The sequence below is a fragment of the Poecilia reticulata genome, chromosome 16 (genome assembly GCF_904066995.2).
Source record: "Poecilia reticulata chromosome 16, P_reticulata-male-v2, whole genome shotgun sequence".
Lineage (NCBI taxonomy): Eukaryota > Metazoa > Chordata > Actinopteri > Cyprinodontiformes > Poeciliidae > Poecilia > Poecilia reticulata.
Genome location: NC_088845.1, coordinates 11,434,966 through 11,456,112, shown reverse-complemented (window position 1 = coordinate 11,456,112; position 21,147 = coordinate 11,434,966). Strand labels below are relative to the sequence as shown.

Here is a 21,147-nt window from a genome sequence, read left to right as displayed (position 1 = left end):
ACTCATCCTGGCTGCACAGGAACAGGCCCTAAACACCAGAGCAATAGAGGCTCAGATCTACCACACCAGACAAGACCCAAGGTGTAGGTTGTGCAAGGAGGCCCCTGAGACAGTCCAGCACATACTGTAACAGCAGGGTGCTGTTACAGTATGGCAGGGAAAGCGTACATGGAACGACATAACCAAGTGGCGGGCATAGTGTACAGGAACATCTGTGCAGAATATGGACTGGAAGATCAAAGTGGGGAACACCCCCAAAGGTGGTAGAAAACGACCGAGCTAAGATCCTGTGGGACTTCCAGATCCAGACAGACAGGATGGTAATAGCGAACCAACCGGACATTGTGGTGGTGGATAAAGAACAGAGGAAAGCCATTGTGGTGGATGTAGCAATACCAAGTGATTACAACATCAGGAAAAAGGAGCACGAGAAACTGGGGAAATACCAGGGCCTCAGGGAGGAACTGGAAAAGACCTGGAAGGTGAAGACCACAGTGGTGCCTGTGGTCATCGGGGCCCTCGGGGCAGTCACCCCCAAACTGGAGCAGTGGCTCAAACAGATCCCAGGAACAACATCAGACATCTCAGTCCAGAAATGTGCAGTTCTACACACATGCAAGATACTGCGCAGAAATATATATATATATATATATATATATATATATATATATATATATATATATATATATATATATATATATATATATATATATATATATATATATATATATATTGTCTGTTACTACCCAATAGTAAGTCCCGCCCACTCCTCACAACTCTTTGGACTCACTACTGCCCAGTTCTCTGTCTAACAGGTCCGGAAAACCCCCAGAAACTCGGGTCTTACCCTAGCAATAGTTTGTGGAGAATTATCTGTTTAAACTGGGGTCGGAAAGGACTCGTCTAGCTCTGACTACCTTCGATCCAGAAGTTATGACCTTTTACAGTTGGGGGGCAATCCGCTGAGTAGCCCTCACAGCGACATAACCCCTACAACCACTCCTGTTAACGGTAGCTCCTCTCCTAAAATAACGGCACTTGTTAACGGCTAGATTAAATTTAGTGACTTAGAGTTAAGTCCCAAGGTCATTATTTTAGTTTTGGCTAAAAGCAACCTATAAAACATTCCTACTTTTTCCTCCCAGAATCAAACTTCATAGCTATTTTATGACCATCAAAGAACTTTAAGGTGACTCATTAATTGAATGTCCACAACATCTTTTAGATTTTCTTAAATGCTAATTATTTTATTAGTAAGGCAATTTTGCAAGGGTCAGTACAGCTTAAATCAGTAGCAGATATAATCAAATAAGTAAAATCAATAATCTAGCCTATCTTTCCCTAATGCTGACACTGAGAACTAAAAAAGGGAAACTTTGAGAGAGACGGACAGAGTTTGGCATTTTGAACCCCAGAACTGGCCTGATGATGAAGAAGGTGTTGCAGCAGCAGGAGGTTCCCAGTACAAGAAGAGTACTGACTTAGAGCAGCAGGTCTCGGGCCTCAGGGTGACTTCCTCATGCGCGTAGCGGTCCTCAGCTTCTTGTCTTGCGGCTCTGTAGCTCCCTTCTCCTCGTCTCACGATCTTCCTGGTCCCACGGAAGGAACACACCAGTTCTTCCTCTTTGCCTTTGTTCTTTGCCTTTGTCTTTATCTTCATCTTTGCCTTGGTCTTTGTCTTTGGGGGTCTAAACAAAGCTGTTGAGAGAAGTGCGATTTGAAGCCACATGTTGCGGGGCTAACGGGTTGGTCCCCATGTGCAGAACAGTCTTCGGTTCTGTGGCCCTGGCTCTTCTTCAGCTGCAGAGTTCTTTGTCCATCTCCGTCTTGGCTCGAAGCTGCCTGAAGGATCCAACCAAAGTTTCCTCTGTTGCACCCACCTTATAAAGGGTTTATCCACCTTTTGGTGCGTTTACATTGGCTAGCTTTGTTGCTGTGCCTGTTTCATTGGCTGACTGCTTGGACAGATGATCTCATCTCCATCACCCTGGAGACCTCATGACCTGATGTCTGTTCTAATGTCCCCAAGTTGCTCAACAGTTCCTCCTACCTCTGTTTCCTGCCCAACCTTTTCTTAGGCAAGTTGAAGTTTAGCAATAAGGCTTTATCTTCTCCACTCTCCTATCAGTTCCTATTTTCCCCTGACCTTTCACCTACCATCTACCTTCAACACAACATCAGTGACCTTTAATTACAGTTACAACATTTTACACCTTTTCAAGTTCAATGTCAAAATCACATTTATAACCTTTTAGTTTATCTGATTCAACATTCATTTATAATGTTATAATAACCATAACTTATTAGTTACTCTTATTATAATCATAATGTGAGTTATTACAGACACTTCTGACAAGAAACCAATAATAATCCATTATTCTAATTATCTGATACCATGTTACAGTTACTTGTTTCACCTTTAAGTACTTCCACAAGTGTAAGAGTAAGTGTAAATATTCTTATAATCAAACCAACATCAACCACTGGTTAAACCAATATTAATTATTGCCATAATTATAAGTCATTATTTTAAGTATTTTACTGTGGGTTTTATCCAATTTCTCAAAATGTTTAGATTTTATTCTTTAAAAACCTTTAATGCTTTAAAATAAGGAATGGTCTGAATTATTTTTAGACTGATGCAAGAAAGAAACTTCCGCTTTTCTTCAGGAAACCAGCTTCCTGTTTCATGACTCTCTTTCTGCCTGACTTTGATTTTTTATGATTAAATAGAAAGAAGTAGAATTAAAGCAAAGTTTGCAGGACACAATAACAACACACACAACCAGATTCATTTTATTACCGTCTGACTCTACTGTTGGGTCTTGATGTCACCTATGTCATTAATTTTAAGGTAATTTTATTTATTATTACTATTAAACTAAAATCTCCAGCATGGGGAAGTGGGATGAGCTCGACTTTTCTCGACAATATATATATATATATATATATTTTTTTTTTGTCATAGTACCCCCAAGAATTTAAAACTACTTTCACCGATGTTGGTATGTAATCTATGACATAAAGAAGTGAAAAAAATGACATATTTTGATCGGAATCCTAATTTCCATTAATTGTGCTGTCTATTTACACTATGAAAAGGACTTTGTGGCAAGCTAAAAGAAATTAAATTGTATTTATTAAAGGGATGCAAAAAGGCTGTTTTTATAAAGCAATTTCTACATAATTTAGCAATTAAAAACAAATCACTTAAATGTGTCAGAATTTATTAAAAGAAGATAGATATCATTTATTACTTTTGTAAGGGTGAATTGTATTTATGTTTTAACAATTTGAGGTGTGATTGTTGATTTTGTGTACATCAAATGTATAAACAATAATGTTTTATGGTTTTGTTCTGTAATCTAGCAATGCCCTCTGACTGACCAGCATTTGTTTTTAGTTATTTTGCTTTATTAAATTTTTTTATTACCATTTTATCTCAAATTTAATTAAATTATTTAATGATTTTTGGATGTGGTATAAAGATGGTCAATGAAAAATTATACATGATGCAAGCCTGTGTTTATGTGTACAATATATGAGCATCACCAATACATGTAAAAGTGGATGAGGTTTTAAGAACAAAAAAGATGCAAGATGCTTGTTAAGCATGCATACAAAACAAAACACTTGCATAGCTTTTAGTGACAGCCAGCAGAGGGCAGCCTACCGCTAACATAAAGAAACTGCTGTGCTCAAAGCAATGGACAGTCAAAATATTTTATATATTTACAGTTTCAGTGTAGTAGCTAAAATAAAGTGAATGATTTGGCTTTTAATAAAGCAGCTTCTGGTTTTTCGATCATTTTTCATGTGGGTGTGACTTGTTTAGGTATATATGGTGAGGTGAAGCTTTGATCAGTGAATACCGACTGGATGCATTGCTCATTCTATCTGTTTCTAACACTGAGACACTATTGAGATGATCTTATATAAATGAAACTGTAAAACACAAAGTACATGTAATATTTGTTGATCTGCTCTGGGTCTCAACTTTATGACAGAAAAAATTAAACAAAACCCAAATGTGCTAGTGAACTGTCATAAATTCACCCGGGAAGAATTTGAATACAATTTTTAAACAGTTGACATGCAATTATTACTTAATCTTTCTTAAAATCTTTGAATCATTAACTACAACAAGGCAAACAATGCAGAAACAGAATGCATGTCACCACTAGCACAAAAATGTGTGATAAAGGATTATTAAAATAGGAAATCAATGTTGACACACTATAATGCGAATGGCTACATGATGGAGCTTATTACAGCTCAAGTATACAAGAGCTCAACTATCGACAAAATGCTTGTTGAATATCTCACCATACCACTCCACATGTTAGATACCAACTAACATGGAGTTAGATACCAACTCATATTAAGTACAAGTGAGACTTCTGACAAAACAACTGACGTCCACAGACACAAAGGAAACCTCTGGTTGTTGGAAAAACAACTGTAAAGGATGGAGACTTTCTGAATCCACCCTGCAGTGTTGGCAATTTTCCTCCATTGCTCATCATGTGGGTTTAACAGTCACCTAAACAACATTATTTTCAGAATTACAGCTGATTCTGTCATGTTTGGCATCTCAAACTGGCCATCTTACAGTCATTAAGAAGAAGACGCTATCAAGACACTTGTTGAATAATAGACTTACTATTATAACCAGAATTGCTGCAGTGGAGATGGAAAAGACTAAGTAGTCCAAGGTGAGTCAGTTAATCAAAGATAGACGGTGGCATGTGGTTTGATAGATCAGATGTTGGAGCAACCAGACAATTTATATTTACTCTCCAGATCTCAGGAAGTAAGACATATTACAGTTAAGTAAAACTGTTACGTTTGAAGGCTTTACTTTAATCAGTCAAATCCATTTGCTCAGGAATAAATTCAATACTTTAGTGAACCAAACATTTTTACAGCTATTACCTGGCTTAATGTTTGTGTTTCACCTCCACTCATTGACACTCTTACCTTTTTCTCTCTCTCTCACTCTCTATTTTGTTTTTGAAAACCTGATTTTATAACTTAGCAGCATAGTAACTGCCACAGTCGCTGTTGTATTCAGCTGCAGTGTCTTTCTGCATGGAGTTTGCATGTTCTCCCTGTGCGTGGGTTTTCTCCGGGTACTCCGGTTTCCTCCCACAGCTCAAAAACATGACTGTCAGTTTACCTGGCCTCTCCAAATTGCCCCTAGGTGTGAGTGTGTGTGTGCATGGTTGTGTGTCTCTGTGTTGACCTGCGACAGACTGGCGACCTGTCCAGGGTGACCCCGCCTCTCGCCCGGAGCGTTAGCTGGAGATGGGCACCAGCAACCCTCCCGACCCCACTAAGGGACAAGGGTGTAAAGAAAATGGGTGGACGGATGGATGGATGGATGGACATCTCTTGCTGAGATGGGCTGTACTGCAATTACAACGGTTCGCCACCAGTGGGCCCATAGAGCACAGTGAGCAGCACTCCTGACTCAGCGAGCCAACGGCAATTTAGCACAGTAACGGCTGGTCAGAGGAGGCGCTCGCTGTCGCTCTTGTTTTAACAGGTAAATCTCAATGCGAAATGCTATTTGTGTTGACGGTGTCTTGTGGGGGAAGTGAGCTGGAGTGGCGAGATATATGTGTGGAAGTTTTGTGTGAACAATTATTTGATTCATATTGTAAATATTTCTTTTTTCACATATATTGTGAATATTTGTTTGTGAAAAGAGCCAACGGCAATTTAGCACCGTAACGGCTGGTCAGCGGAGGCGATCACTGTCGCTCTTGTTTTAATAGCGTTCCTCAAAATAAAAGAATGCAACAAACAAGGCTTTAGCTCTCATCAGACTGATGAACAAAATAATTTAATGTTCATGTGTGTGGGTGGGTTTGGGAGAGTTAAATAGAAAAATCAGTACTTTCTTGCTGAACAAAGATAAATTCTCCTGATGATTACAAATTTTAATTATTTACAGTCACATTTCTTTCAAATATCTTTCAGTTCCTCACAAGATACTGATTTGCTGTTAAAATGGGGAAATGACGAAGAGATAATAATTTTGCTTGAGTCCTTTGTTGTTTAACACACTTCGTTTATTTAAAAGAGGGCATGCAAATATCAGGTGGTAAAAGAGATCATTTGCAACACTTAAAATGACAAAAGATTGACATTTTCAACCCCATCCTAGACAGAAAATACATGTTTTACTTGATAAAAGGTCATTAAAGTCAAAGTAATGAAGATGTGTTGCATTAGTGTCAACAATTACTTCCCTTTTCTGAAGACAGCAAGCTGAAACAACAATTTAGCATCTAGAAACTTCATGGAGAACTTAAAAAACTCCAGCTTACACAGATATGGGTCAGTGCAGTGAAGCCAGGCTGTGGACAAGGCAACGCAGGTAAACAACATTCAATTTGATGGGAATAATGTTACAACATTTTAAACTATTTCAGAGAGACGTACGCTTTATTAAACTCCAAAGTTTTGTAAGAGTCATTCAGACCTAATGTTGGATTTGCTTTTATTCTGACGCTGCAGTAAACTGTATCCTGTGGAGAAACCAGTTTAATATTTCAACATGTTTCTTCTTGCCTGGGCAATCGTGTTTTTATCAGGTAAAACATCCACTTTCAAATGATCAAGTTTTAATTAAATTAAAATATGTTGTATTTCATTTTAGTTTACTGGGAAAATGAAATTCACAATGAAGAAATAATAAAGTATTTCTTTGCATATTTCTGAGATTCTACATATCTGTCTTATTGAAGTTAGTCGTAAACAAACCAATGAAAGATAATATGTAATCTTTGGCTGACAGGTGCATTGGTTTTGGCGGAAGAGTCCTGTGAGAAGGACTTCTGCATTACTCTTATCACAGAAGTAACAGGACAGGCTGGACTCTGTGTTGTGATACCATGTTCTTTCAGAACCGATGAACAATTTAACCTTACACATATGGTTTGGCACAAAGACAGAGATGAGAAACAGTCACATGTATTTAACTCTGACAACGTTAAAGTTACTGACGGTGGGTTTAAAGGAAGAGTGTCGTTGTTGGAGCCTGATGTGGGTCAGAGGAACTGTAGCATCGTGATCAATGATCTCACTGAGTCGGATTCTGGATACTATCACTTCAGAGTGAATGGGAAAGTGGATGGAAAACCTGATGGATTTTCATACAAGAAAAAAACCAGCGTTTCTGTCTCAGGTAGGACAATCTTTTCTTTCTGTGGTGTATTACGACTTCTGCTCAAAGAATCCTCGAGAATTTCTGTGTAACTCAATCAAAAAGGGAGTTTTTGAAATGATTCCACCTGTGATCTGTGTTTTCATCAGATCTGAACCAAAAGCCCTCAGTGATGATTCCTCCACTGACTGAGGGACAGCAGGCCACTCTAACCTGCACTGCTCCTGGTCTCTGCTCTGGGTCTCCTCCTAACATCACCTGGATGTGGAGAGGAAAAGGAGAGAACGACTCTCACATAATAGGAAACACAACTGCCTTAAAAACTGAGAATCTCACTGCTTTCACACAGAGACACAGTTCAACACTGACCTTTAACCCTAAAGCGGAGCACCACAACACCAAACTCAGCTGCGAGGTCAACTTCACTGCTGGCACAACTGTGCAGGAGGAAACTCTGAATGTGACCTGTGAGTAGTTAAATATAAAGAGCATGGCATTGTGCTGAATATAGTTGCAATTCAGATCTTTTAATAAAGCAACAAAGTTACCTGCTCTGCAGTTAAAAGCAGAAATTGTGTTTAAAATTTGTATTGTACTGCTTTGTACTTTTTAAGTCTCACAGTTTCTCTTAAACTGTGCTCCACAGATGCAAGAAAACCTCAGATCTCAGGTAGAACAAGCGTCAAGGAGGGACATGATCTTAATCTGACCTGCAGTGCAGACAGCTTCCCTCCTTCAGAAATCAAGTTTTCAAGAAAATTAAATGGAAAAGTTCTGCAGAAAGTAAATGCCTCTTACTATATCACCAATGCAATCAGAGAAGATGCTGGGCTTTACATTTGTACAGCAAAACACCTGAATAACACTCGGACAGAAGAAATTAATGTCACAGTAACTTGTAAGTATAATCCGTCATTCAGTCATCCTTTAGTAGTTTGTTTCAATACTGACAAAACAAGAACTCTTTTTTTTCCTCTTTTCCACATTTTTGCCATCAAAGGTTTCACTACTAACAGCAGGTGATGTTTTGAACTTCTCCTTTATTACTGAGAATGCACATTTTTTGTGTTTACAGGGTTTTCAGGGATCCTAAACACTTCTGAATGTGTGCTCAAGTCGGAGCTGCTGACCTGTGTGTGTATCAGTGAGGGGTTCCCTCTACCCACCGTAAATTGGTCACTGCCTTTGGACCACACTAACAACTTTGTCACAGTGTCAGGACAAGCTGTCTACAGCACTGTTACACACACCGTCAAAAGCCATGAAAACATCAGCGTTAAATGTTTCAGCAGCAATGAAATCGGAGAAAAAGACAAAAAATTCACAATTCAAAACCCACCAGGTAAATGAAGCCACACTTTTACAGGTGACACTTTTGTGCAACTTTTAATCATTTATATGCATGAGAGGGTAGATTACATGAGTTTTGATGGTTTAATTTCACTTTAGCCGCTTTTTGTTCTCTAGTATGTTATTCCTGTTACTGCCACCCACTGGGCAGCTTGTGAAAGTTCACAAATATCTGCTTCTATGTGAGCAGAAAAGCAAAATACCTCAGGGAAATCTTGCCTACAGTTTAAAAAAAAAGTTGTTAGCATATAATGAAAATATAAATAAATCTATCTGATTATTTTTGTCAACGTTTGGGTGCCAAGACTGTAGGTAGTGAAGCTGATGGGAGCAGAAACTTACGGCAGAGAAAACTGTAATACTTCAAGTAATCTTTCAAGATTTTCTCATTTTTTAATTTGGGAAACAAGTGGACCAGAACTAACTGTTCCGGAAACGACTATATGTTGAACCTATGCTTATATGTAAGGATGGATTGCAGACAGCTGTGCTTTTGCCCAGCCCATCAGATTGTCCAGTCAGAGAAGAGACTGCCTTGCTAGTTGCGGTATTAGGCTATAACTCAGTTTTTTTTCTAACTAAAATACTCCATTAATATTGTAATATGTTTTCACATTATTTGTGAGTATCAATTTTTTTTTTATCTTAGTTTAAGCTCAACACAAGACATAAACATCAACAGAAAGGCAGGTGGAGCCAACATCTGAGTCTAATGAGAATGGTGCAAAGTTACAGTGCCAAAGAATATCAATCAGAACTAAGATACAGTGCCAGTATGAGAATGCAAAGAGCTTAATATGTGGATAGATATGACAGCATCATATAGAGAACAAGATTAAAAAGTCAGAAACAAGTTAATCAGTCAAGCAAAATTGTGTTAGAAAATGGTCAAATTTATGGCCACTGAACAAAATTTAATAGTTTTCCCTCAAAGTTACATTATTAATGTGCAACATGCTGTTTTAAATCCAATAGCATGTTGTCCCCCTGTGTGGAAAGGTGAAAAATACATTAAAATGTAGTTTGCCAAAAGATGATTGAAAACGTATTTCAAGGAGTTATGACATATAAATGCAGGTTTTGTGAGAAGTATGTATATTTTTAACATTTTATTAAAAATGGAATGACTTTGCCTGAAGATCTTTGTATGGGCGAACCTGATAGTTACACTTTATCTTAATTTTGTTTTGTCTTTTTCTCAGATGAGTCTTCAACAGTTCCCTGGATGGAAATCCTCATTGTCGTTTTTATCGGGGGAATTATTTTTATCCTTCTTTCTGTTATTGCCATGAAATATTACAGGTATATTAACTCTGTTCATTGATCTTGTTAGCATGCAAAGTCAGCATAAACATATTAAGCTTTAGCTGAGTAAATATATTTTTTCACAGAAAAAAATTGAAGAAGTCTGGAAATTCGGTTAAAACTCTTGAAACTATCCCTCCAGATGATCCACAGGTAAGCTGCTTTTAAAATGTGAAATGTTGTTGGGGGTTTTTGCCAAAGGAAATTTGAGCAAGGCCTAATGATAAATAAATATTTTTCATAGATTTTCAAGGATTTGTCTGGGTTAAAACTAAGAATCTCCAGCAGTAAATCATATGTCCATTTAAAGGCCTCCAATAGCATTTAAGGAGAATTGTGCATTTTCATAAATCTGGTTCCCAAAGTGCAGGTTAAAAAGACTTAATTAGTATATCCATATAAAGGTCCTTCTCAAAAAATGTGCATATTGTGATAAAGTTCATTATTTTCCATAATGTAATGATAAAAATTAAACTGTCATATATGTTAGATTCATTGCACACCAACTGAAATATTTCAGGTTTTTTATTGTTTTAATATTGATGATTTTTGGCATACAGCTCATGAAAACCCAAAATCCCTGTCTCAAAAAATTAGCATATCATGAAAAGGTTCTCTGAACGAGCAGTTAACCTCATCATCTGAATCAACAAAGTAACTCTAAACACCTGCAAAAGATTCCTGAGGCTTTTTAAAACTCCCAGCCTGGTTCATAACTCAAAACTGCAATCATGGGTAAGACTGCCGACCTGACTGCTGTCCAGAAGGCCATCATTGACGCCCTCAAGCAAGAGGGTAAGACACAGAAAGACATTTCTGAACGAATAGGCTGTTCCCAGAGTGCTGTATCAAGGCACCTCAGTGGGAAGTCAGTGGGAAGGATAAAGTGTGGCAGAAAACGCTGCACAACGAGAAGAGATGACCGAACTCTGAGGAAGATTGTGGAGAAGGACCGATTCCAGACCTTGGGGGACCTGTGGAAGCAGTGGACTGAGTCTGGAGTAGAAACATCCAGAGCCACTGTGCACAGACGTGTGCAGGAAATGGGCTACAGGTGCTGGTCAAGTCACTGATTAACCAGAAACAGCAGCAGAAGCGCCTGACCTGGGCTACAGAGAAGCCGCACTGGACTGTTGCTCAGTGGTCCAAAGTACTTTTTTCGGATGAAAGCAAATTTTGCATGTCATTCGGAAATCAAGGTGCCAGAGTCTGGAGGAAGACTGGGGAGAAGGAAATGCCAAAAGGCCAGAAGTCCAGTGTCAAGTACCCACAGTCAGTGATGGTCTGGGGAGCCATGTCAGCTGCTGGTGTTGGTCTACTGTGTTTTATCAAGGGCAGGGTCAATGCAGCAGCTATCAGGAGGTTTTGGAGCATTTCATGCTTCCATCTGTAGAAAAACATTATTGAGATGAAGATTAAATTTTTCAGCACAACCTGGCACCTGCTCACAGTGCCAAAACCACTGGTATTACTGACCATGGTGTTACTGTGCTCAATTGGCCTGCCAACTCTCCTGACCTGAACCCCATAGAGAATCTGTGGGATATTGTGAAGAGAAAGTTGAGAGACGCAAGACCCAAAACTCTGGATGAGCTTAAGGCCATCGAAACATCCTGGGCCTCCATTAAACCTCAGCAGAGCCACAGGCTGATTGCCTCCATGCCACATTGAAGGCTGCAAAAGAATTCCTGACCAAGTATTGAGTGCATAACTGAACATAATTATTTGAAGGTTGACTTTTGTGGTATTAAAACACTTTTCTTTTATTGGTCGGATGAAATATGCTAATTTTTTTAGACGGGGATTTTGGGTTTTCATGAGCTGTATGCCAAAATCATCAATATTAAAACAATTAAAGACCTGAAATATTTCAGTTGGTGTGCAATGAATCTAACATATATGACAGTTTAATTTTTATCATTACATTATAGAAAATAATGAACTTTATCACAATATGCTAATTTTTTGAGAAGGACCTGTAGAAGACATGACTGAGGTATATAGGAAAGAAAAATTGCAAAAGCTGCAGCAGGTGTAACTGTCTGATTTCAAAGGCAGCACAGTTGCATTTCAAACAGACACTCAAATCTTACTTTGAATGAAAGATTGATTTGTCATTAGTTATTAAACAAAAATGAAAATTTTGAACAACACCCTTCAAAACTTTACATATATAATACATAAAAGAGTAGAATAAAAAGAAGCTATATTTTCTCCTTATTTCTTCTGTTCTTGTTAGGCCGTGACTTCAGCTCAATCCTTTATAAATGACATATGACAGAATATCTGGCAGAGACTGAAAATTCACAGATTTCTATCTGATTAGAGAAAAAGTTTATTGTTTCAGCAATAATGTAATGCCATTCGTTTTTGTATCTTTCAGAGTTGTAGTGGTCAATCAGTGAACAAGGCTCAGTTTGAAGTCCAACAAGGAGCAGCGAAGGGAGCCTTGTCCCCTGAACTCAACAGTGTATCGAACAATTGATCACTCCAAGCTTAACAGGCGTCACGAAAAGGAAGAAAACCGAAAGGAGAAAGAGACGGAGTACGCAGAAATTCAGAAACAAAAGAAATGAGGCTGAAGACAAGAAGTATGAGGATGATAACGACAACAAAACATTAAACTTTAAGGAGGCTGTGTTTGGAGTCAAAGATTTTTTATTAACCCTATTTTTTTTTATTTGGTATACAGGAGTGAAAGTAAGGGGGGACGGCAGGGTACTGCGTACCCCTAAAAGATTTAGCGGGGGTACGCAGTACCTGCAAGAAAGGGGAGCGGCTGTAAAACATCAATGGGTTCACTGTGCAGCCGCGACTGATTAGTTTTTCAAGAGCAATCTAAAAAACGACTTAATCAGTTCATAAATAACTTTTTTCCCATTTCATATTGTTTCTGAACTGTTCGTGCTTTGCTAAAGCAGCGGTGCAACAGGTGGATCCCGGAAGGTTTTGAGTCGATCTCGGCATCAGGTGACAAACTGAACGCCGCCAGGAGGCTGAGAGCAGCACGTCCCCCTCTGGCTCGCTTTATAAAAGAACAACAAAAATCAACAAAACGAGTTCAAATTAATGACATAACAAAAATAATAATCTCAGTAATTATTGTTTCTACCTCGTTCTTTGTGAGTACAAGTCATTTACAACAAACATCAAACACGGTAAATACGTTTCATTAAATATCTAACAAACAAAATGGCTTCTGCCACAATAATTATGTTAAATTAAATTAATTATCTAATGTAAAAAAATTGTTTGGTGCTGTCTGGCTCAAAGTCTGAGAGGCTTTTCCTTTATCAAACTAATTTTTTTCCCTTATATTTAGTAGAATTATTGATGTTTTCTCCAAAATAATAACCTTTTTCAACCTTTATAGCTCCACTGTTGAAAATGAGGTTCTAACATTCACAAATGACAGTGAAATAAAGCTACTAACCATGCATGGAGGGTTCCACCCCAAATCCAACATCTGAGACTGTATACAAGCTGTAAGGAAGGAGGCAGAGGACTAGTGAGTGTGAGAGCCACTGTCCAGGATGAAACATCCAAGATCCATAAATACACCAAAGACAAGGTCTCAACAGACAATGTGCTCAATAAATGTCTCAGACAATGGGGAACAGAGGATGAGGTGCTGGAGGTACCATCATGGGAGGACAAGCCCCTACATGGGATGTACCGTCGACAAAACTGAAGTGGCTGATATCAGGAAATCTGACCAATGGCTGGAAAAAGCTGGACTCAAGGACAGCACAGAGGCTCTCATCCTGGCTGCACAGGAACAGGCCCTAAACACCAGAGCAATAGAGGCTCAGATCTACCACACCAGACAAGACCCAAGGTGTAGGTTGTGCAAGGAGGCCCCTGAGACAGTCCAGCACATAACAGCAGGGTGCAAGATGCTGGCAGGGAAAGTGTACATGGAACGACATAACCAAGTGGCGGGCATAGTGTACAGGAACATCTGTGCAGAATATGGACTGGAAGATCAAAGTGGGGAACACCCCCAAAGGTGGTAGAAAACGACAGAGCTAAGATCCTGTGGGACTTCCAGATCCAGACAGACAGGATGGTAATAGCGAACCAACCGGACATTGTGGTGGTGGATAAAGAACAGAGGAAAGCCGTTGTGGTGGATGTAGCAATACCAAGTGATTACAACATCAGGAAAAAGGAGCACGAGAAACCGGAGAAATACCAGGGCCTCAGGGAGGAACTGGAAAAGACCTGGAAGGTGAAGACCACAGTGGTGCCTGTGGTCATCGGGGCCCTCAGGGCAGTCACCCCCAAACTGGAGCAGTGGCTCAAACAGATCCCAGGAACAACATCAGACATCTCAGTCCAGAAATGTGCAGTTCTACGCACATGCAAGATACTGCGCAGAAATATATATATATATATTTTTTTTTTTTTGTCATAGTACCCCCAAGAATTTAAAACTACTTTCACCGATGTTGGTATGTAATCTATGACATAAAGAAGTGAAAAAAATGACATATTTTGATAGGAATCCTAATTTCCATTAATTGTGCTGTCTATTTACACTATGAAAAGGACTTTGTGGCAAGCTAAAAGAAATTAAATTGTATTTATTAAAGGGATGCAAAAAGGCTGTTTTTATAAAGCAATTTCTACATAATTTAGCAATTAAAAACAAATCACTTAAATGTGTCAGAATTTATTAAAAGAAGATAGATATCATTTATTACTTTTGTAAGGGTGAATTGTATTTATGTTTTAACAATTTGAGGTGTGATTGTTGATTTTGTGTACATCAAATGTATAAACAATAATGTTTTATGGTTTTGTTCTGTAATCTAGCGATGCCCTCTGACTGACCAGCATTTGTTTTTAGTTATTTTGCTTTATTAAATTTTTTTATTACCATTTTATATCAAATTTAATTAAATTATTTAATGATTTTTGGATGTGGTATAAAGATGGTCAATGAAAAATTGTACATGATGCAAGCCTGTGGTTATGTGTACAATATATGAGCATCACCAATACATGTAAAAGTGGATGAGGTTTTAAGAACAAAAAAGATGCAAGATGCTTGTTAAGCATGCATACAAAACAAAACACTTGCATAGCTTTTAGTGACAGCCAGCAGAGGGCAGCCTACCGCTAACATAAAGAAACTGCTGTGCTCAAAGCAATGGACAGTCAAAATATTTTATATATTTTCAGTTTCAGCTAAAATAAAGTGAATGATTTGGCTTTTAAATAAAGCAGCTTCTGGTTTGTTCGATCATTTTTCATGTGGGTGTGACTTGTCTTGGTATCCATGGTGAGGTGAAGCTTTGATCAGTGAATACCGACTGGATGCATTGCTCATTCTATCTGTTTCTAACACTGAGACACTATTGAGATGATCGTATATAAATGAAACTAAAACACAAAGTACATGTAATATTTGTTGATCTGCTCTGGGTCTCAACTTTATGACAGAAAAAAATCAACAAAACCCAAATGTGCTAGTGAACTGTCATAAATTCACCCGGGAAGAATTTGAATACAATTTTTAAACAGTTGACATGCAATTATTACTTAATCTTTCTTAAAATCTTTGAATCATTAACTACAACAAGGCAAACAATGCAGAAACAGAATGCATGTCATTAGCACAAAAATGTGTGATAAAGGATTATTAAAATAGGAAATCAATGTTGACACACTATAATGCGTGGGAATGGCTACATGATGGAGCTTATTACAGCTCAAGTATACAAGAGCTCAACTATTGACAAAATGCTTGTTGAATATCTCACCATACCACTCCACATGTTAGATACCAACTAACATGGAGTTAGATACCAACTCATATTAAGTACAAGTGAGACTTCTGACAAAACAACTGACATCCACAGACACAAAGGAAACCTCTGGTTGTTGGAAAAACAACTGTAAAGGATGAAGACTTTCTGAATCCACCCTGCAGTGTTGGCAATTTCCCTCCATTGCTCATCATGTGGGTTTAACAGTCACCTAAACAACATTATTTTCAGAATTACAGCTGATTCTGTCATGTTTGGCATCTCAAACTGGCCATCTTACAGTCATTAAGAAGAAGACGCTATCAAGACACTTGTTGAATAATAGACTTACTATTATAACCAGAATTGCTGCAGTGGAGATGGAAAAAACTAAGTAGTCCAAGGTGAGTCAGTTAATCAAAGATAGACGGTGGCATGTGGTTTGATAGATCAGATGTTGGAGCAACCAGACAATTTATGTCCTAAAAGGAGTCAGTGAGTTTTTAAGTGTATAAGTTGTCCCAAAGAGGTTTCTCTAGCAAACTAAAGAAAAATATTTCTTGATCAAGTCTTTATGAGGAAAAATATGCACTTGTTAGATGAACTTTTGTTCACCGTAATGGTTTACGAATTTTGAAGATGATGTCCCAGTTAGCCTTAAACACATGGTGGGAAGGTGGGATACAGCTCTGGAACTGGAGCTCCCTCAACTGGAAGGAATGGGTAATACATTTAGGAAGACAAAAGGTAAACGGGGGATTAATTTATTACAACTGAGGTACTAATGAGTTGATACAAATGGTCCTTTAAGTTGTTAAAAATCAGTGTCATTAGTAAAAATATATATCCCTGCATTTGTCAGCTGAATCAGCTCTCAGAAGACCATTCTGTTAAAACTGATTCTGCATTACTCTCAATGAGGGGGTAATAACAACCAAAGCTGGACTGTGTGTTGTGATGCCATGTTCCTTCACCACTACTGATGGATTTACACCAAAAAATATTGTCTTGTTCAAATGTGAATCATGGAAATAGAGGTGTGGCAACTCTGACATATAATATTTCACAAATCATAAGGTTCCATCAGCTCAAGTCTTAACAATCCTTGGTTAAAATCATACTGATTAAGACTGTTGGTTCCAGTGAATGTTGCATGAATTAGGATTCTAAAGACTACTGCATTAGTAAATTGTTTTAATTATACTTTTAACTAATGTAAAGATCTGTCTTAATTTATCTGTCTGCCAGAAGGAGCCACTCCTCATGATAAAATGTCTCAATGGTATAACTGAGTAATAAAAGTCACATCCTGTATTGCTATATTTTGGCATTTCAAGACTGAACTTCCCGCTGAATCCATTTCTGCATTTTAAATGTTCATGTTGCACTGAAGGAACAGGAGAGTAACCGCGAAAGAATCAAACCATGTTTACCGTCTTCTGGATGACGTTGCTCTTCTTTTTGTGGGGTTCCACCAAAAACACAGGTATGAGGAGCATGTTCTTGTTTTTATTATGTAGTGCTTAAAGCAGTTTTTATGTGACAATGTTTTACTATGATATTAAATCAATTTGTTTTGCTGATGAATGTAATCATGAAATGTTTGTTTATTCCTGTCAAGTTTTTAAAAACTTATAATCCTGACACTGTTACACAGTTTGTTTGTTACTGCACTAATAAAAATTATTAGTTAGATGGAAATAGCCTCAGTTTGCAAAGCAGATGTCACAATTATCACAAAAACAAATATATAACTATCTTTTCCTTCACATTAACAGTTGAATCAGCCCTTGGAAAACCGGACTGTAACAGTGAATACTGCATTACTCTCAATGACGGAGAAATAACAGCCGAAGCTGGACTGTGTGTTGTGATACCATGTTTCTTCACCACTGCTTATGAATTTACACCAAAAAATATTGTCTGGTTTAAATGTGAGCCATTGAAAAGGAGATGTGGTGATTCTGATATAGTATTTCACATAAATCGTAACAAGGTTCCATCAGAATTTCTAGGACGGGTTTTACTGTTGGATCCTGATGTGAGTCAGGGGAACTGCAGCATCATGATCAATGACCTCAGCACATCTGATTCTGGATCATATCAGCTCAGAGTTAATGGTTTTTACTATGGAACGGCAGATGGAGTAACGTTCCCTTCAAGAACAATTCTCTCTGTTAAAGGTAGGAAACTCAACCTCAAAAGCAACTTCAGTTTGTTGATTTATTGATGTGCATACATTTATTTTATGTTTCAAATTTTTTTTAAACCTTCCTGTTATGTTCGTTTCTGAGGTAGCCTATAGCAATAATTTTCGTGGGTCAATTTGACCTGGGCAGTGTTTTATCATGCAATAGTGTCAGGAACCAAAAAATTCCTCCAAAACATTTTTTTATCTGATTATTAACTCTAATACTAACCATCTCAATCAAAATTTGTGCAATTATGTTTTTTATTTCTCAGAAATTAAGGATTAATGACGACAACTTACTTAATTACTCATTTGGACATAAAAAATGGGATTTACATTTTTTATGTCCACTGAAAAAAACCTAGACACAAAAAAACAATAATTTCCTTGAAAGTGATCTTTGGTAAATTTTTTTATATTACATTAAATTTTTTTTTTTCAAAGGGTGATCTTTATAATTGAATTTGAGACACACATACTGTTCCGGGTCAAATTGACCAGCCAATTAAAATCAAGATAAATGAGTCATGCAGAGAGTATTTATGTTTTCCTCCACTTCTACTGAGTGTCCACTCAGTGTGGGTGGAGTTTACCCACGGGAACAGAATAGGTTCCCGTCAAAAGTTGTATGAACACCTGCTTTCTCGCAGTTCATTGTGAAGTAAAGAGAGTAGGGAGAAAGTGGGTTTGTGTGTGTCTGCGTGTGTGTGTGTGGTGTGTTGTGTTGTGTTTGTGTGTGTGTGGTGAAATAAGGTTCATAGCTGTAAGGAAACAAACAGAATTGGACATTTTTAATCTTTTTTTGCCCTTTAACTTGACTGCCGGGTCAAATTGACCCGAACAGTATCGATGTAACAAGTAGACCCAGGGGGGGTTGCAAATGTGTAAAATGAATAAATTTTCAATTTATATGTAGAGATCACCTATTAAGACAAATAGAAAAAGTTTCATGCAATAAAAATACTTGCAACTATTTTTTAAATATTTTTAAACTTTGAAACGGCTCAATTTGACCCGCAACATAACAGGAGGGTTAAGTCTCTGTATCTAAAAATTCACAAGAAACTGCCGTCGTTGACCTCTACTAGCAGACCATAGAAACTGCATTAATATTGAGTTAAACATGCTCAATACGTTATTGCTATAAAATATATTTCTTCCATCTAAATTTAAATACGTGATTATATTGCCTATTGATTTTATTTACCAACCATGTCTTCATCAGCTCTAAACCAGAGGCCCTCACTGAAGATTTCTCCACTGACTGAGGGACAGCAGGCCACTCTGACCTGCACTGCTCCTGGTCTCTGCTCTGGGTCTCCTCCTAACATCACCTGGATGTGGAGAGGAAAAACAGAGGACTATCACATCACTGGAAGCACGCCTGCTTTAAAAACCGACAATCTGACTGCTGTCACACAGAGACACAGCTCAACTCTGACCTTTAAACCTTCAGCTAAGCACCACAACACCAATGTAACCTGTAAGGTCAGCTTCACAAGTGGCATAACCATAGAGGAGACTCTTTCTCTGAACATAAGCTGTAAGTATGTTCTTTATCTTAGTGAGATCCAATGTTTTTTTTTCCAATTCTATAAATATGAAGTGTAAAATATTTATACCACAGCTATAAGATATGTTACCAACACATGTGCTTTCAGTGTTGGCAAAAATCCTGAAAGGTTCTGGGTGTGTGCAACATTCAGAGGTCTTAACCTGTGTATGTATCAGTGAGGGGTTTCCTTCACCCACCATCACATGGCCTCTACTAAAGGACCACACTGAGTACTCTGTCGTCCACATAGTGTCAAACCACACTGTCAACAGCACCCTGTCTCTTAGAAACCCTGGCAACATCAGTGTTGAATGTTTTAGCAGCAATGAAAATTGGGAAGTCAAAAAAGACCTAATGGTGCATCGAGAGCTGTCAGAAGAAGGTACAACTTCCTTTGAACGTGTATCTGGCATATTTCTTTCCTCTTTTTCCTCCATGTTCATTTAGATCAGAAACAGTGTGCTTTATGTATAATTTTGTAATGTTTGGGCAGATTCAGATATCAAAACAAAACTTTACATTTTAAATTATGTTTGAGTTAATCTCATGTCAACTTTTTAAGCTTCCTTAACTCAGATGTATATAAACCTTTCATTCAAATTCTGCTCCACAGAAAGCCCAATTCACATGTATTTCTGTCATTTTACAGCTGATCATGAGAAACATTGTGTTTCTTTAATTGGAGTTCTTCCCTGGGCCATTGGTGGTGTTTCACTCTGTGTGCATGTTTTCTGCATAATCTACATTTGGCACCTTTGGTAAGTTACATGATGTTTATTTCATGCTTTTCAGGCCAAATTACAGTATATGGGCTATACAGTTGAAATAACGTGTTTCTTTTCTTCAAAGGAACACAAGAAAAAAAACAAAACTCACTGAAGATCAAACTTATGTGTCTCTGCAAAAACGTGATACATCAGCAGAGTATGATGTTATTGTCCAACGACCAGGCTAACATGTCTCCAAAGATCGCTCTCACTTGGATCTTACATAAAGAAAATTATATATATTTTTTTAATCAATTTTAGAATTTTACATGCAATAGAAGAGTGAATTTATGTTTTCTAGAAAATAAAACAATATTTGATCCATAATTTCTAAATACAAAGAAATAGTAACTGTCTCTGGATAAGAATAAGATATATCATATACTATAACAAGAATGATGAATTGCAAAGGTTTGTTTTTTCTGGAGTGCAGTTCTTCATTAAATAAAGATGAATGAGAGAGATCTGTGGTTGGTCAGTTAATTTGCCTTCACCCACCATCACATGGCGATCTGCTCTGCTTTGAAGACAGAGTCGAGTTGCACACATACACGTCTTCTTTCTTGCAGAAAGAAAAAAAAAACACATTCACTTCCTCTAATATGACTTCCTTAACCTTCCTTAAAACCCTTTTAGTACTACATACCCTTTTAGTACTCCTTTTAGTAGGAAGGAACAAACATTTTAGATAGAGTGCTTACATTCAAGTGAGACAGCCGTTAGCCATAGGTGTGAAGACTTTCAATAAGCATACAGTATAAAATTCCTCTACAGTTTGCTAATTTATTTGCAGTTACTTTGCCCTTTTCCTCTCTTAGGTTGGGCAATTGAAATCAAATATATATTTTTTATATTTTATTTTCACAAAATATCTTTTTTATTTAATCATTTGTTGTCATGCCCAAACTTTTTGAGACCAAGAGCTACTTTTTCTCTCACCAGCCGAGCTCTACCACATGACACAAAGATTGTAAATGAAACTCTATTGACTTCTTTTATATAAGTTATAATATAATACGGGTCCTTCGAAGGCCACGAATATGGACGACCAG

At 37.6% G+C, this 21,147-nt stretch overlaps 1 protein-coding gene across 1 annotated transcript; it reads left to right on the top strand.

The window, feature by feature from the left end:
- Positions 1-5,437: 5,437 nt before the first annotated feature.
- On the top strand, positions 5,438-20,559 carry LOC103477895 (uncharacterized). The gene is made up of 15 exons (XM_081597346.1): positions 5,438-5,548; positions 6,269-6,385; positions 6,526-6,602; positions 6,806-7,195; positions 7,324-7,641; positions 7,821-8,072; positions 8,250-8,516; positions 9,727-9,826; positions 9,916-9,982; positions 12,213-12,309; positions 17,361-17,765; positions 18,999-19,316; positions 19,435-19,710; positions 19,978-20,086; positions 20,178-20,559. Exons 3-15 carry the CDS (start codon positions 6,566-6,568, stop codon positions 20,281-20,283), a joined length of 2,742 nt encoding a protein of 913 aa, XP_081453472.1. The 5' UTR covers positions 5,438-5,548; positions 6,269-6,385; positions 6,526-6,565; the 3' UTR covers positions 20,284-20,559.
- The last annotated feature ends 588 nt before the right edge of the window (positions 20,560-21,147 follow it).